The sequence below is a fragment of the Ptiloglossa arizonensis genome, chromosome 1, assembly GCF_051014685.1.
Source record: "Ptiloglossa arizonensis isolate GNS036 chromosome 1, iyPtiAriz1_principal, whole genome shotgun sequence".
Classification (NCBI taxonomy): domain Eukaryota; kingdom Metazoa; phylum Arthropoda; class Insecta; order Hymenoptera; family Colletidae; genus Ptiloglossa; species Ptiloglossa arizonensis.
In genome coordinates, this window is record NC_135048.1 from 29,639,475 (window position 1) to 29,656,891 (window position 17,417).

The 17,417-nt window shown below is 35.7% G+C and overlaps 1 protein-coding gene across 1 annotated transcript in view; it reads right to left on the bottom strand.

Moving 5' to 3' along the window:
- The window catches only part of LOC143151706 (PDZ and LIM domain protein Zasp), a 76,570-nt gene that overhangs the window by 17,896 nt on the left and 41,257 nt on the right, over window positions 1–17,417 (bottom strand). Inside the window, exons 3-9 of the mRNA XM_076321070.1 lie at window positions 12,785–12,936; window positions 11,340–11,511; window positions 11,089–11,225; window positions 8,715–8,815; window positions 4,842–5,064; window positions 2,037–2,222; window positions 1,184–1,283 (exon numbers count right to left, since the gene is read on the bottom strand). Of these exons, the coding sequence (XP_076177185.1) occupies window positions 1,184–1,283; window positions 2,037–2,222; window positions 4,842–5,064; window positions 8,715–8,815; window positions 11,089–11,225; window positions 11,340–11,511; window positions 12,785–12,936 (1,071 nt within the window). The remainder of the gene's footprint in view (window positions 1–1,183; window positions 1,284–2,036; window positions 2,223–4,841; window positions 5,065–8,714; window positions 8,816–11,088; window positions 11,226–11,339; window positions 11,512–12,784; window positions 12,937–17,417) is intronic.

The following is a 17,417-nucleotide window of genomic DNA, read 5'->3' on the forward strand; positions in this document are numbered from 1 at the left end:
AAAAACATAAATTTTTGTAAAAACGATCTATTTTGGTCAAGGACGAGATATAGGGTGAAAATTAAAAATTATAAAACCTTCTAACGTTTTAATTTTCATTCAATATCCCGTTCTTTATCAAAATCTTACAATTTAATAAAAATTCATATTTATAGATATGATTCTTCAAAAATTGACCGTGTTAATTACATTTCTGAATTTGTCTTTGGAGCAACAAGCTCTCTATGGATAATTCACCGATCCTGAACAAAAAACCAAATTCGACGAATTTACAATTTTTGAAGAATATAAATTTTTGTAAAAACGATCTATTTTAGCCAAGGAAGAGATATAGCGTGAAAATTAAAAATTATAAAACCTTCTAACGTTTTAATTTTCATTCAATATCTCGTTCTTTATCAAAATCTTACAATTTAAAAAAATTCATATTTATAAATATGATTTTTCGAAAATCGACCATGTTAATTACATTTCCCAATTCGTGTTTGGAGCAACAAGCTCTCTATAAATAATCCACCACCCAATTTTACAATTTTCGAAGAATATTCTAAAATTGTAGAATTTCAAGAAATTGAAAATGATAAAACCTTCTAACCTTTTCAATTTTCACTCAATATCCCGTTCTTTATCAAAATCTTACAATTTAAAAAAAATTCATACTTATAAATATGATTTTTCGAAAATCAACCATGTTAATTACATTTCCCAATTCGTGTTTGGAGCAACAAGCTCTCTATAAATAATCCACCACCCAATTTTACAATTTTCGAAGAATATTCTAAAATTGTAGAATTTCAAGAAATTGAAAATTATAAAACCTTCTAACCTTTTCAATTTTCACTCAATATCTCGTCCCTGATAAAAATCTTACAAATTAAAAAAAACATCATATTTTTCAAAAATCAACCATCTTAATTCCTGAAGAAAAATCTATATTCTTTCGAGTAATTTTACAATGATTGTTCACCGAGAATTACGAACGAGGATTCCTGTTGGACGATGCGATTGCAATCGTAGAACTTTTTTCAATGGTTTTCGGAAGCACCGCGAGTACGCTGCAGCAAAAAGTTTCAGGCAAGAGATATCTCGTTAAAACGAGCGTGTGCAAAAGCGACACTCTTTGTGCAATAACTGCGACACTGTAAGCAACCGCTGTCAGGGAGAATTGCATGTGCATACTCACCGAGAACGGCAGAGGCGACGATGCATGATTGCTCAGGGGTGGAGACAACGGTGCGTTCGCGAGTGCAGCGGAAATGGTGCTGGCCGGTGCCTTTCCGCCTCTGTGAAGTTTAATTGCCATTTTATCTCAATTTCGCGGCCGCTCCGTTCTTCATTCTACGCGATTCGTTCTCTCGGAACTTCCGGTGTGTTTTTACGACCGAGCTAAACGATTCACGCTCGTATCTTCGTTACCGCGAGTATTTTCTTGTATTCGTTAACCACTCTCCCACAGTGTTTTCTTTAATTCTTATTGCGTCCAACAGAACGCAATCTTTTCTTTTTTTTTTTATTTCACTTAAGAAGTATTTAGAGGCAATATTAAAAAGGAGTATTAAAAATTTCTAAGAAATGTTTTTTCTTTGACGAGGTTGCCTTGATTTTTCAAAAGAATATTGTGTGCTTTTTAACTGTGCAAAATTATGTTTATTATTAAGTGTGTAATAATAGTTGACCTTTATACGAATTTAACGATGTAATATACTATGACCTTGGGACGACCTTGAGGTGACTTTAAATTGTTATTGGGAAAGAAAAATTTGCTTGGAAAGTTCTTAATATACAAGTACATTTGTTACGAAAATATCTGAAAGTAGATGATAAAACTTGAAGGATACATCTTGTATAAAAATTGAACCTTAATCGAGTTAACTCGAGAACGGCGGGAAAATGGTTGACGAAATTTGAATTCTTGAACTTAACGAAATATCGTTTCTAAAATTTAAACGTTTCGAACAACGATTCTACTTCGTCTTTGTACCGATAAAATTTTGTTAATCTTTATTTTCGGTTAATAATAAACATCGAATCCTTACGGTGGCACGGTGACTGGTACAAGGCCAGCAGGTGCGTTTTGCCTGGCGACCAATTTCGCGTGAATGTCGCAGTATAGTTTGTTGTTGATGTTGTAATAGCCGACGTTCTTCAAGGAAGTGCCGCAGGTGGAGCATTTGAAGCACTCCACGTGTAGATTCTTCTCCTTGATCCTGACGAAGACACCCCTGCGGAAGAATTCGTTCGATTGAGGCTCGATTTACCTCCTCTCGGTGCATTCTTGTCGTTTTAATGTAAGTGCAGAGTGCTCTTTCATGTCGGATGTGCCACGAGTTTCTTGGTCCAGATATTCGGCGAAAGAGAGAATGAAAATTGTGGTAGAGACTCGATACCTCGACGACGGAGGTCGATAAAGCACAAGACTCGTCACATTTTATTGTGGTGTTTCCGATCAAGTGAACAGTGTCCGGCAGCTGGGCAAGATATGACGCGGAATGTGTTTCACGATCCTTAATTTTTATTAATCGTGGCTCGAGGGGATGTCCACTTGGGCTTTCCATTATACAAAATCGATGAAGTGCGTATTCTTTTCATACGAAACGTAAAGATTCTCTCTCGAACAGTACATTGCGTGAATGATTCGACAAAGATTCGACGACGATGAAGATAAAAAAAAAAAACAAGAGAGACTTCGTCGTCCACTGTTTTCGAAAATCGCGGAACGTTGCATCGAAAATATACGCGTACCCGGGCTAGAAAGAAACACGCGTGGGTGGACGTAAGAATGTGCAAAAAAATATTTACAAAAGTCGTCCGCGTGAGATACAGGCGGAGAAACACAACATTTACACCAAAAACCAAAAAATGTGTAAAACGAGAAGGAGACGAAAAAATAGAGAGAGAGAGAAAAAAAAACAGAAAGAGGAGAAAAAGAATACAGAGAAATAAAAAAAATCACAACATCGAAAGCGTGTTCTACGTTCGATAAATAAATACACAGATTGGCGAGTATGCGTTGAAGAGATACAATATGCGGTACAAAGAGAAGAAATGAGGAGACGTTCCGATGAAAATAATGCGAATGGATAGAAGCACGGTACGATCGCGAAGGGTGATCGACACGCCCCCCGTGGAAGAAGAAAAATGAGAATCGCGAAATGGAGGTCCTCTCAGAAGAAGCGATACTGACGACAGAGGCGACAGAGAAGGGTCTGTGCTACCATTCAAACATAGCGGCAAAACGTGCATGTGTACAAAACGATAAAAAACATCCGCATCTCCCGTCGTCGAGCGATTGACTTCGATCGTTACCGACACAGTGAAGCTCGACACGGATGATGATCGGTCTACGTTCGATGGACGAGCGCGAGGTGCGCGTTCTCTCGTCCGATTCAAAGCACGCGAGTGACGATACCAGCGTACGACAATCGAGCAATCCAGGCGGTCACAAGTCTACGTGTGTATTCTTTATCACCGGCCGTGAACCAGGGCTGGGACTGTATTCGAATATCGTTCGAATGTTACCATTCGAATGAAGGAATACTCGTGTTATTGATACTCAAATAAGAAAGTACTTATGTATTCCTATTCGAATAGAAAAGTGTTTGTGTTATTGATACTCAAATAAGAAAGCACTTATATATTCCTATTCGAATAACAAAGTGTTCGTGTTATTGATACTTAAATACGAAAGTACTTATGTATTCCTATTCGAATAGAAAAGTGTTCGTGTTATTGATACTCAAATAAGAAAGTATATATTCTTATTCGAATAAAAGAGAGTTCGTGTTATTGCTACTCAAATAAGAAAGCACTTATATATTCCTATTCGAATAAAAGAGTGCTTGGGTTATTGCTACTCAAATAAGAAAGTACTTATATGTTCCTATTGAAATAAAACAAATATTCGTATTATTACTACTCAAATAAGAAAGTACTTATATATTACTACTCGAATAAAAAAATATTCATATTCAAATAAGAATATATACTACATTCCATTATTCAAATAAGAAACTATTCATATATTCCATTATTGATATAAGAAACTATTCATACATTACTACATTCTATTATTCAAACAAGAAACTATTCATACATTACTCTATTCTATTATTCAAATAAGAAACTATTCACATATAGTATTGCCATTCAGGCAGATAATTATTCATACACTAGTATGCATATGAAAGAATATTCGTATTGTTACTACTCAGATAAGAAAGTATTCGTACTGTTACCACTCAAAGAGAAAGTATTCACATTATTACTACTCAAATAAGTACTTACACATTACTACTTAAACAAGAAAAAAAATTCATACGTTACTATTCAAAGACAAATGTGTTCTCGTATTCGACAGTCGAGTATTCGAATAATTTTCGAACAGTATTCGAATAATATTCGAATAGTATTCGCCGAATACTTCCAATCACAATTCGAGTGTTCGAATTCGGAAGAATTCGGACGAATCCCAACCCCGCCGTGACGCAGCGTCGGGAACGAGGTTCGCGATTCTCGAGCAAAGTGCACAAGGACGATACAGCACCGTGTAGAAACCAAACGGTGAAAATCTTACCCGGCGACGTTACAAGTTTCCACGGAACGCGGAGGGGAAACGTTGTTGGAAAGAAAGAAGAAAAAATAGAAAGAAAAAAAAAACGCATCGTCCGCGGCGAGAAATCGCACGGTTCTCGGGAGTCACGAGCTCGTTCCCGCCCACGCGCGACACTTTTCCACGCGCTGGAGACACTTTATAGAAGCGTATCGTCGAAAAAGCTACAGATTCCGATCCATCTCGACCGGGTGCAAGGGAGAAGAGAGAGGATTGTCACGTGAATAGTTACACGATCGCTCGGTCGCAGTTGCTGCAAACGACGCTCGACTGGCCACGAGAGGGAGATGAGGACTCCTGTCGTTGCAGCAGACGTTTCGACGAGCATTCATTGGAATTGAAGGCCGGACCAACGCCGTGGAGTGCATGAAATAGAGGCGTGGGTGATCTCGGCGAGGTGGCCCTCCCGCCAACGGCGTGGCTCACCGACGAGTAAAACTCTGTTCTCGAAGGAACTGCGCCATGGAAGTAGAAAAACCCTTCTGTGACACGACCGGACACGTGAGATTTTCGAATCGCAACGGAACAACTACTCCCTGGCTAGGTGGGGAACGTTCTCTGTCATCTCTCGCCTCTACGCAACGCCCGGATCTCCGAGTAACCGAATTGAGTTCTTTTAACGATTTAATGGACAATGATCCGGTCGAGAATTTTCTACCGATTAATTTTTTTTTGTGTTTTTTGGGGGGGAGGCTATCTATGGGTTTAGAATTTTCGAAAAGTAGATTTTATATTTGTTTCGTATTTTTTTGGAACTTTAGGTGTAGAGATTATTCGTGGTCCAGAAATTTAAATAGTTGATTTTTGTTTTTTGAAACTTTGAGTAGAAAGACTACTTGTGGTTTATAACTTTGGAGAAATAGATTTTCTTTTTCGTTTGTATATTTTTGGAACGTTAGGTGTAGAGATTATTCCTGGTCCAGAAATTTAAATAGTTGATTTTTGTTTTTTTTTAATACTTTTTTGAAACTTTGAGTAGAAAGACTACTTGTGGTTTAGAACTCTTGAAAAATTAATTTTCTTTTTCTTTCGTGTTTTTTTGAAACTTTAGGTAAACAATTTGACAAAGTTACAATTTTATCTGGACAGGGTAGAACGTCTCACTGAATATATCAGAAACATATTCTCAAAAATATTGTCTGCTCTGAAGGGTGATACGATGTGAATAATTTTCCCATCCCCCACCGTACCAAACAATCATAAGAACATTTTTCCAACACAGTAAAACATTCGCAAGATATTCCACCGTCTCGAAATAAGACACCCCGTGTACACAAACTACAAAAAAAATCGATCTTCTTTCAACTATTAAACCAAATCCCCAATTCACCCCTCGATAAAATAATTTATATCTCGAGACACAAAACTCATCGATCTTCGAAAATATTCACACACCTACTCCAACTACACACAAACCCGCGTACAAAATTTCAAATCCCTAACCCCCGTACAATTTCCAAAAATTAATTCCCAAAGAGAGCTCCCTAGAAAAACGACACTCGTCGGTGAACAATTATGATATCGATTTCGTTTGATCTCGATTCGATATTGGAGATTCGGTCGCTCGCGTGTTCCTCCTCCTTTCTTCCGTTGAAAGGAAACCGTCTTCACCGCGGAACCGTCGGTCCTACTTCCGGTCCGTTTCGTGTGTCCGCCGATCGCTGAAAGAACGTGTGTAACGGCCGAGAAACGCGTACGCGTCTCGGCTCGTGAACTTACACGATGAGCCTCTCGCATTCGGCACAAATGTTCTGTCCAGGTGGTAGACTCGACTGCGGGGTCGACGGTTGTTGCTGCTTGGTTTCCGGTGCAGAAACTGGCCTCAGTCCCGCCAGGGCCGGCGAGGTCGGCGTTATCACGCCGCTCTGCGCAGTTGGCTCCGCTATTTCGCAAAGAAGTTATCGTACCGGCATGCACCAGACTGACTGAAGCCAGCCGATCCAGTCGAAATATCGCTGGAGAGCGAAAACACGCGTACACCCGTTCTCGCGATCGGGGTTTCGTTATAAGCGAAATTACGCGAGCGATTCGCGCGAGTGGCGTTCACTTCACGCACGACAGCCACCGTTACACGCGTTACAATCGTTAGGTTGATGCTCGTGAAACGTCGTTCTCGAGGCTTGAATTTTCCCGGTCAATTATTTCTCTCGTTTGCCTTCCAAATAGATTAATTAACATTCATCGTTTGGCGCTTTACGTAGGGAACGTATGTATTTTTCTTTTTTGTTAATTTTACATTTTTGAGTGTATAAAACAATCAGATAATATTATTTTTCTTGTTTGCCTTCCAAATAGATTAATTATTCATCGTTTGGCGCTTTACGTAGGGAACGTGTGTATTTTTCTTTCGTGTTAATTTTACACTTTTTAGTGTATAAAACTACCAGAAAATGTTATTTCTCTCCAAATGAGAGTTTGCCTTCCAAATAGATTAATTAACATTCATCGTTTGGTGCTTTACGTAGGGAACGTATGTATTTTTCTTTTTTGTTAATTTTACATTTTTTAGTGTATAAAACTACCAAAAAATGTTATTTCTCTCGTTTGCCTTCCAAATAGATTAATTAACATTCATCGTTTGGTGCTTTACGTAGGGAACGTATGTATTTTTCTTTTTTGTTAATTTTACATTTTTTAGTGTATAAAACTACCAAAAAATGTTATTTCTCTCGTTTGCCTTCCAAATAGATTAATTAACATTCATTGTTTGGGGTTTTACGTAGGGAACGTATATATTTTTCTTTCTTGTTAATTTTTTATTCTTGCGCGTATAAAACAACCAGAAAACGTTATATTTTCGATTTCTTTCCAAGTACATTAATTATTTATCGTTTAGCATTTTACGGAACGTATAGATTTTTCTTTTTGTTAATCTACCATTCTTGCGCGTATAAAACAACCAGAAATTGTGTTGTTCTCCAGTCTTGATTTTTTACGGAAACGACGATCAATTATTTTTGTCGTTTGCCTTCCAAAGAGATGAATTATTCATCGTTTAATACTTTACATAGAGAACGTGTGCAATTTTTTCTTTTTTTATTAATTTTCCATTCTTGCGCGTATAAAACAACCAGAAAACATTATTTTTCTCGTTTTCCTTCCAAATAGATTAATTATTCATCATTTAATACTTTACATAGAGAACGTATGCAATTTTTTCTTTTTTTGTTAATTTTTCATTCTTGCGCGTGTAAAACAACCAGAAAATCCAAAATATTATTCATCGTGTTGCATTATATTTTACACGGAGAACGTATACAATTTTTCTTATTAATTTTTCATACTTGTATGTAAAAAACAAACAAAATGGAACGCAAACAAGAAACGTACGTATCTTATACACAGGCTGTTATTTATTTCTCGTTAGCCTTCGGAATGGATTAATTATTCATCGTTTTGTACTTTACATCGGATAGAATGTATTTTCCTTTCTTTTTTCTATTAACTTTTTTTCCCCACTCTATTCGCAATATCCTCGTTTTCAATTCTATTCTCTTTTTCGTTTGTTTGTTTCAATCCGCACCAAAGAATTTTCTCTCTCGTTAGACTAATAAATAAACGAACTTATCTTTCGTTAATGTAATTAACGAATTCTCCTCGTTAATGTAATCATTATGAAAATCTTTTTCACAATCAATCTTTCATAGAAATCTAGCAGTTTCCTACGATGAACGAATAAGATAGTAACATCTGGTTGAAGTCTGATGATAATAATAATAAATGCATAGCTTATAGAATTAAAAGAAGACTATTCCACCGGTATAATTAGATTGTAAGGGTAAAATAAAGAAGTTAATTATATATTTTATCCTATTCTTCTTGCCCAGAGGCGGAAACAACGATTCAATGAGAATAATGTGTACGATAATTCTTGCATACCGAATCGATACGTATCTCTGTTTATGAAAATTACGACAAACGAGATTTCTCGTGCATCAACCTAATTAACGACTCTCCAGGGATTTTTTCTTTACGTCCGCACGAATTGTTCAACTATCGTTAAACAAGACTGTAGCAAGTGAAAGGTTCTCGATAATTCGACAAATTCATCGTAACTTTTACAAAATATTTTTCCCACTGGCATATTCGCATTTTAATTACTAACCGGGCTCCGGTGTCTTTGGTTCTTTGTCCGCTTCTTGGACCATTTTGAACACTTCGCTGTTCTCGGCATTGTAGTTCTTCTCATTTTTCTTGAAGTTCACTCTGCGAACAAAGTAGCGTATTATTTTAACGAAACGTAGCCTCTTAGACAAATTAATAGTAGTAGATTTTTTACTAGTACGTATCTTTCTTTTGTGAGTAGGACTATCGATTCTGAAAAAATTGATCTATATTTCTTTTAGAATGTTTCAGGTGAATGTTGATCCTCCCCAGGAGAAGTAATATAATATGAATTAATTTATTGGGAGTATCGATTCTGAAAAAATTAATCTATATTTCTTTTAGAATGTTTTAAGCGAATGTTGATCTTCTCCAGATTTAGTAATATAATATGAATTAATCTATATTTCTTTTAGAATTTTTTAAGCGAATGTTGACCCTCTCCAGAGGAAGTAATATAAGAAGATAAAAAAATAGTAATATAAATTATGACTAAATTTATGTAACTTTTAAGTTCCAGAAATATCTAAGAACAGTGTGCATAAATCTAAACATTTTTTGAATTTAGAAATTATGGTACATCAAGTACAGGAAACGATAAACAATCTAGGAGTTTTTATTTTTTAAAAGAAACGAAATCTTCGAAAACTTACATTACATGTGAAAAAAGCTTACCAATGGAAAAATATTTGTTATTAAATCTTCCTAAAATATCAAAAAGGAAGGAATAATAATCTTTCCCTGTATTTGGTACTTTTAATTCACAAAGGACAGTCCTTTCTCAATTCCATTTTCAATGTTAGTTACTTTACACAAAATTAATCAAGATTTCTAGGATTTCGAAATTCTCTACTATTTTTTCACTTTTTTACATTATATTATATATTTTCTTATTTGTATCTTCTAAACAGGATCAGTATTCTTCTCGAACAAGTGTCTCTGGAATACCATTCTTTTGGAATGTCTCCAGAATAGAATCACCATTTTCTTGGAACAAGTGTCTCAAGAGTAGTATTCTTTTGGAATGTCTCCAGAGTAAAATCACCATCTCTTTGGAATAAATATCTCCAAAATAGCAATCTTTGGAATGTCTCCAGAATAGAATCACCATTCTTTTGGAATAAATATCTCCAAAATAGCATTCTTTTGGAATGTCTCCAAAATAAAATTACAATTCTTTGGAACAAATCTCTCGAGAACAATATTCTTTTGGCGTGTCTTCAGAATAGAATCACCATTCTTTTGGAATAAATATCTCAAAAATAACATTCTTTTGGAATGTCTCCAAAATAAAATCACAATTCTTTGGAATAAATCTCTCGAGAACAATGTTCTTTTGGAGTATCTTCAGAATAGAATCACCATTCTTTTGTATCAAATATCTCAAGAACAATATTCTTTTGGAGTAAATATCTCCAAAATAGCATTCTTTTGGAATGTCATCAAAATAAAATCACAATTCTTTTGGAATAAATCTCTAGAGAACAATATTCTTTTGGAGTGTCTTCAGAATAGAATCATCATTCTCTTGGAATAAATATCTCCAAAATAGAATCAACATTCTTTTGGAATAAATATCTCCAAAATAGAATCACCATTCTTTTGGAATAAATATCTCCAAAATAGAATCACCATTCTTTTGGTATAAATATCTCCAAAATAGAATCACCATTCTTTTGGAATAAATATCTCCAAAATAGAATCACCACTCTTTTGAAATAAATCTCTAGAGAACAATATTCTTTTGGAGTGTCTTCAGAATAGAATCATCATTCTCTTGGAATAAATATCTCCAAAATAGAATCACCATTCTTTTGGAATAAATATCTCCAAAATAGAATCACCATTCTTTTGGAATAAATATCTCCAAAATAGAATCACCATTCTTTTGGTATAAATATCTCCAAAATAGAATCACCATTCTTTTGGAATAAATATCTCCAAAATAGAATCACCACTCTTTTGAAATAAATCTCTAGAGAACAATATTCTTTTGGAGTGTCTTCAGAATAGAATCATCATTCTCTTGGTATAAATATCTCCAAAATAGAATCACCATTCTCTTGGAATAAATATCTCCAAAATAGAATCACAATTCTTTGGAACAAATCTCTCAAGAACAATATTCTTTTGGAGTAAATATCTCCAAAATAGCATTCTTCTGGAATGTCTCCAAAATAAAGTCACAATCCTCTGGAACAACTCTCTCAAGAACAATATTCTTTTGGAGTACCTCCAGAATAGAATCACAATTCATTTGCAATAAATATCTCCAGAATAGAACCACCATTCATACGAAACAATAGTGTCCAACACCCCAAAGAAACTTCACACGATTCCTTCCAAGTGTGATCCCAAACACCCGAGATCCTTACCCGAGAACACCTCCGGCCAGAACTTCCGCTTGAGCGGAAAGAGTTTCCGCGATGGTCTCCTCGCTGTAGATACCCACCGGGCTGTTGTACTGTTTGTTCACGATGGACTTGATCGAGCCGTCGCTCGTTCCATTGAGCTGCAATCAACGTGTAATAATATTTACAAATAGTACGCGTTATTGGTATTCGCGTGACGGGGAATTTGGAGCGAGGCTGATACGTGGCGATTTCTTTAGCTAATTGACACTAACGAATGGCTTTGGACTGAAGTTGTGGCCGCTTCCGATGTGCGATCCGTCTTGCTTCTTGGCTGCCAAGGATGTCTTCGTAACTGGAGCAATGTTACCAATCGAGGCGGTGGGCGACGGTGATGGAAGGGTTGAATTCAACGGAGTCACGTGTGGCTTCCAGGTACCGCCACCTCTGTCGAGAACAACAAGGTAAACCTAATTTAGCGAGCGATCATTTTTCTTTTATTTCGTACAAGGTAATGTGCACGAAGTTTGTATAATAAGTTGGTAAGTTGCTCGATAAGTTGTCTCGTTCGATAAGAAAATGGAGATACTAGGTTCGTCGTTTTATTTTTTTTTAAAAATAGTTCTAACGTTTGACGAACGTGTGCGAAGTTTCGTGTGGATCTGTCGACTCGTATATTTACAGTTGTACGAAGTTGAAGTGTTATAGTTTTTTTTTTTACAATGGAAAGACGACAAAATTTATTGAACAACCTAGTATATATTTTTTATATATTTATATTTTATATCTGTATTTTTTTTATATATATTATATATTTCCTTTGTTTTTAGAATTATTAAAAGCAAAGCTGAATGCTAAATGTGTGTGCACTCTTAGTAAATGAATCGTGTAAGGAGAACAACACTTAATTGACCAAACTTGAAAATGAGGGTATTTGCAATCGATACTGAATTAGACAAAGAGCGTAAATTGTGTAAACTTTTGAAGAGTCTATTATTATCAGGTAAATTGAATCAAGTGGCTGATTTATTTTGAGATAAGTATTTCCATTGTTCTTAGAATTACTAAAGACAGAGGTGTACGCTAAAAGTATGTGCACTCTTAGCGAATAAAGTGTCTAAGAACCTAATACAATCAAGCAAACACGAAAACGAGGCTATTTGCAGTCGATAGTTAATTAGGCAAAGAGATAAAATTAAAGAGTGTAAATCATAGAGTGTCTCGAAGAGTCTCGAAGTGTGCGTAAAGTAAACGTATTAATATCTAACAAATGTTCATTTTGCCCAGATATAGAAATAAACACAATAAAAAAAAAGAAAAGCATAGTAAAAGCAATCAAAAGATAAGAATACTCGAGATCGACTTTCGTGTACCAAAGAGGCCCCAAATTGTTCTTCGAAGCTTAACTCGGACTATATTTATCGCAATACATACATTTCCTTCGATTTATTATAATTTTTCCAACAAGAGCACTACCAATGATTTAAATAAATAAATCGTCTCGTATTTTACGAACATCCAAGTGCGAGAATAATTTCTTTTTTTCGCAACGTTTAATGTTACGAATTACTTTACTTTGGTGGGTGCCAAAGAAAGGACCCGGTGATGGGTGCCAAATAGTTTAAACGCGGCCCTGATTAAAGGTAAAATTCCGAATTAATTTGGAGCCTCGATAGCAAACGCAGAAGAATGTTAAGATCGCGGTCGTGGCTGGCGCTACCTCTGTACGGTCAGCTCGAAATTATTTCCAGCCCTGACGATGACATCCTGCGCGTCCTTGTGCCTCAGGTTGTACATATCGGTGTTGTTCACCCTGATAACTGCATCGCCGGCCTTCAGGCCAGCTGCTTCCGCCGGTGAGCCGCTATTAACCTGAAATATGCAACACTCGCTTAAGAATCGCTGCGAAGAGGTACCGGATTGTTATTTATACCGTGCGCGAACTCTATCGAAAATGTCACGATTTTATCTTCCGTCGCGAAACCGTGCTCGTTTACCTCGAAATGGTAATTATACCGTTCGTACGTTTTAATGAATTATTTTCCACCAAGTCACGATCGTTCAATTTCGTCACGAATGTAAAACAATACGTTTCTTTAAATTATAATTCCCTGTTCAATAACTTCAATTTCCGAGGTTGTTTCATAGAAAAAATTTAATTACTTATATTTCTCTACGTATAATAATTTTTACTCTGTTTCGATAATTTCATCCCTTCTATATACATTTGTACACATTTACGTTTACAAAAACAGAGTACAAATTTCTTTTAGCAGAGCAGTGCAAACCCTCTAGTAATAATTATTTTTAATTAAAACAATCTTTTCTGTTAACTTTTTTATACATGGATTCTCTTCCTTGTATGTTCTCCCGTGTTCTATTAAAAGCAACAGTTCGTTCGATTCGTAAGAAAATTATTCCACGTTGAACACTCCGGAGAATGGTAAATGATTTTCTGGAAATTCTGGTAATTGGATTTCGTACGAGATACCTATTTCTCGTAAAATTAACATTTTTCCACGAGAGTGTAAACCAGCTCTTCCTGTAACAAGGCGCGTAGGAATCCACCGTGACGGTTTTTAACGCGCGTTCCGGAAAGTTAGCAGCGGAAGTCGGATGGTCTTGAATAATGGACGCTCTACCATAGTTCGGATCCGTCATCGACGCGCGTCTATTTTTACGAGACACGGGGCTCGTTTGCGCCCAGAAGACTCCACGGCCTCTCCAGAGTCCAGACTTCGACCACTATATTTAAGTGCACGCGTCTCGTTACACCTCGGATGTCGGATACTGTGCATCCATTCACGCGGAGACGCGCTCGACGGCGAGAAATGGAGGAAAAAATCCAACGAATTCGACGGGAACGAGCATGGACGCTGGAGATGAACCAAGGGGAGCATTATTGAAGTCCAGGGGGACGGTTTTTGCTTCGACGAAAATCCCACTCGGTGTTTATTCTTCGTGGATCGCACACGATGATCGAGAGAACGGGATACTCCTCGTTGCCCTTAGCACCGGGCAAACGGGGCACTTGCCCCCAACGGGGGCATTTATTCCATATTTTATCAAAGATGAAATCGAAGGCATTCAACTGTTTTTTTTTAATGTGTCTTTAGAACTGGGCAGAATTATTCTACTTTTTGTCAAAGATGAAATCGAAGGTATTCGACTCTTTTGTATGTATGTTTAGGAATGTACAGAATTATTCTAGTTTTTATGAAAGATGAAATTGAAAGTATTTAATTCTTTTCAATGTATTTTTAGAGCTATATAGAATTGTTCTACATTTTATCAAAGATGAAATCGAAGGTATCCAATTCTTTTTAATGTATCTTTAGGAATGTATAGAATTATTCTACTTTTTGTCAAAGATAAAATTGAAGGTATTCAATTCTTTTTAATGTATTTTTAGAGCTATATAGAATTGTTCTACATTTTATCAAAGATAAAATCGAAGGCATTGAACTTTTTTTTTTAATGTGTCTTTAGAACTGTGCAAAATTATTTTATTTTTTGTCAAAGATGAAATGTAAGGTATTCAATTCTTTTGTATGTATCTTTAGGAATGTATTGAATTATTTTAGTTTTTATGAAAGATGAAATTGAAAGTATTTAATTTTTTTCAATGTATTTTTTAGAGCTATACAGAATTCTACATTTTATCAAAGATGAAATCGAAGGTATCCAATTCTTTTTAATGCATTTTTAGTGCTATATAGAATTGTTCTAGATTTTATCAAAGACAAATTGAAGGTATTAAATTCTTTTCTATGTAGTTTTAGAAATGTATAGAATTATTCTACATTTGATCAAAGATAAAATCGAAGATATCCAATTCTTTTCAATGTGTCTTTAGAACTGTGCACAATTATTCTACTTTTTGTCAAAGATGAAATCGAAGGTATTCGACTCTTTTGTATGTATCTTTAGGAATGTATTGAATTATTCTACTTTTTGTCAAAGATAAAATTGAAGGTACTTAATTCTTTTCAATGTATTTTTGGAGCTATACAGAATTATTTTACTTTTTATCAGAGATAAAATCGAAGACATCCAGTTCTTTCCAATGCATCTTTAGAATTGCATCTTCAATGCAACTGTACAGAATTATTCTACTTTTTATCAAAAATAAAATTGAAGGTATCCAATTCCTTTTAATAGGTTTCTAGAACTGTACAGAATGTATCAAATAAAACGTTACAAAATGTTTGCTTAGAATCTAACGAAAACGACTTTATTTTTGCTATAAGTAAACGATACAAAGAAGAAGGTACACCTTTTTAACTGTGTACAATACAACAAAAATTGTTCAAGGAAATGTTATTCAGTTCCATAGGAGCTACCTCAATAACAGAAATATAATACCATCTTTTGTGTAAAGAATGTTGGTTCTTCTAGGAGTCATTTAAAAACAATTTGTTCCATGTTAGAAGATTAGCCCTTCTTGTACCATTTATCTACAGCTAATGTGTAATTGATATTTTCGTTAGATTCTGAAGAAACTATTTGTAAGATTGTATTTTGTAAACCATGTATCGTTCTTACAGTGAATTAAAATGAGAAACTAAATCGACAGAATTGGAACGCGTCTTAAAATTAAGTTTTCTGAAAAATATAGGAACTCTTCTTGTTAGTTACTTTCACATTTTATGAAAAATGAATAATTTTACTAGTTGAGAAAATCATTTTTAACGTACTTTTAAATCTATATTCACTAAAATAGTTAAATCTATATTCAATCTCTAAATCTATAAGTCAGTAAAATATTGTTTTCTAAAAAAGAATAAATTTTCTTGAAAAATATAGCTCTTCAAAGTACATAATACACTATAGTAACCAGCCCTTATTATAGAGACTCATTACTACTTTCACGATTCGTGAAACCTAAATAATTCTACTAATCCAAGCAATTATTTTTAACATACATTTAGAACTGTATCACTCATAGTAAAGTTAACGAAATATGGTTTTCCAAAGAATAAGTATAAATTTTCCTGAAAACTGTAGCTCTTCAAAATACATAGTAAGTTATAGAAACCAGCACCTAATATAGAAACTTATTATTACTTTCACGATTCGTGAAACCTAAATAATTCTACTAATCCAGGCAATTATTTTTAATATACATTTAGAACTGTATCACTCGTAGTAAAGTTAACGAAACATGGTTTTCCAAAGAATAAGTATAAATTTTCTTAAAAACTATAGCTCTTCAAAGTATATAGTACGCTATAGAAACCAGCACCTAATACAGAAACTCATTATTACTTTCACGATTCGTGAAACCTAAATAATTCTATTTTAGATTCAGACAATTATTCTTAACATACATTTAAAACTGTATCACTCTCGCGGTAAAATCATCAAAGTATTCCTTCCTAAAGAATAAGAACAGCTCTTCAAAGTGCATTGTACCTACTCCGTCGATATCAGAAAACATTTTAACCGCGTTACGATAAACATAACGTGTCTCGCGATCCCTCAAAGTGGAGACAACCGTCGTCACAGCAGATATCCATTTGAAGAAATAAATCCGTACACTCTCGGTATCGATCGTACGATCCTCGATATCGTTCGAGTGTGTCCGAACGTGGCGTAAGGCGACGCTCCAGACGCGACACCGTCGCGTCGCGACGCTCTTTATCTCTCCTCGCCTCGTTCGGAACGAAACGCGCGCAACGGAACGGCTCGCGGCAATTAAGGAAACGGATTACCTCGCGTGATCAACGAGTCGCTTTAAATCATCATAATTTATCGCGTCACACCTCGTGCACTCTTACAGCCGTGATTTCGCTCGAGGTTAATCGCGCTATTAATACATTCGGTAACCGGTACGCGATCGACGCGCGCTTCGTTCGTCTTCGTACGGTCTCGCTGTACTCTTTCGCGGTCTCACGGTGATCGAGAGTAATCGATACACATCCACGAACGATGGAAAAGGGAGAAAAAGAGGAAGAGAAAAGAAAAAAGAAAAAAAAAAAGGAACAACGCGCGGAACGAACCTCATTAAGAACCACCTACGGCTGGAACCACCCGGCTTCGTTTTCTTCGACGTTCCCGCCGCGGAATCGAAAATAATTAATAGATCCGCGATCAGGGTCGCCGCCATTGCTCCGAACCATCCACCGCTGGGAACGCGAGGATCGCGAAGAGGAAACAATTTCGGTCGTATTTATCGCAGTAATCGCGCGATGAAGAAAAGACTAAGATTGAAAAGAGAATCGGTGAAATAATTTTTGAACGTTTTTTGAAAAAAGTTCAATAGTTAATTATTGCGCGTAATTTTCACTAATTGAGAGAAATATGTAGGGTTATCATTTTTAGACTTTCGTTCGATTTTTGGTCAATTTATC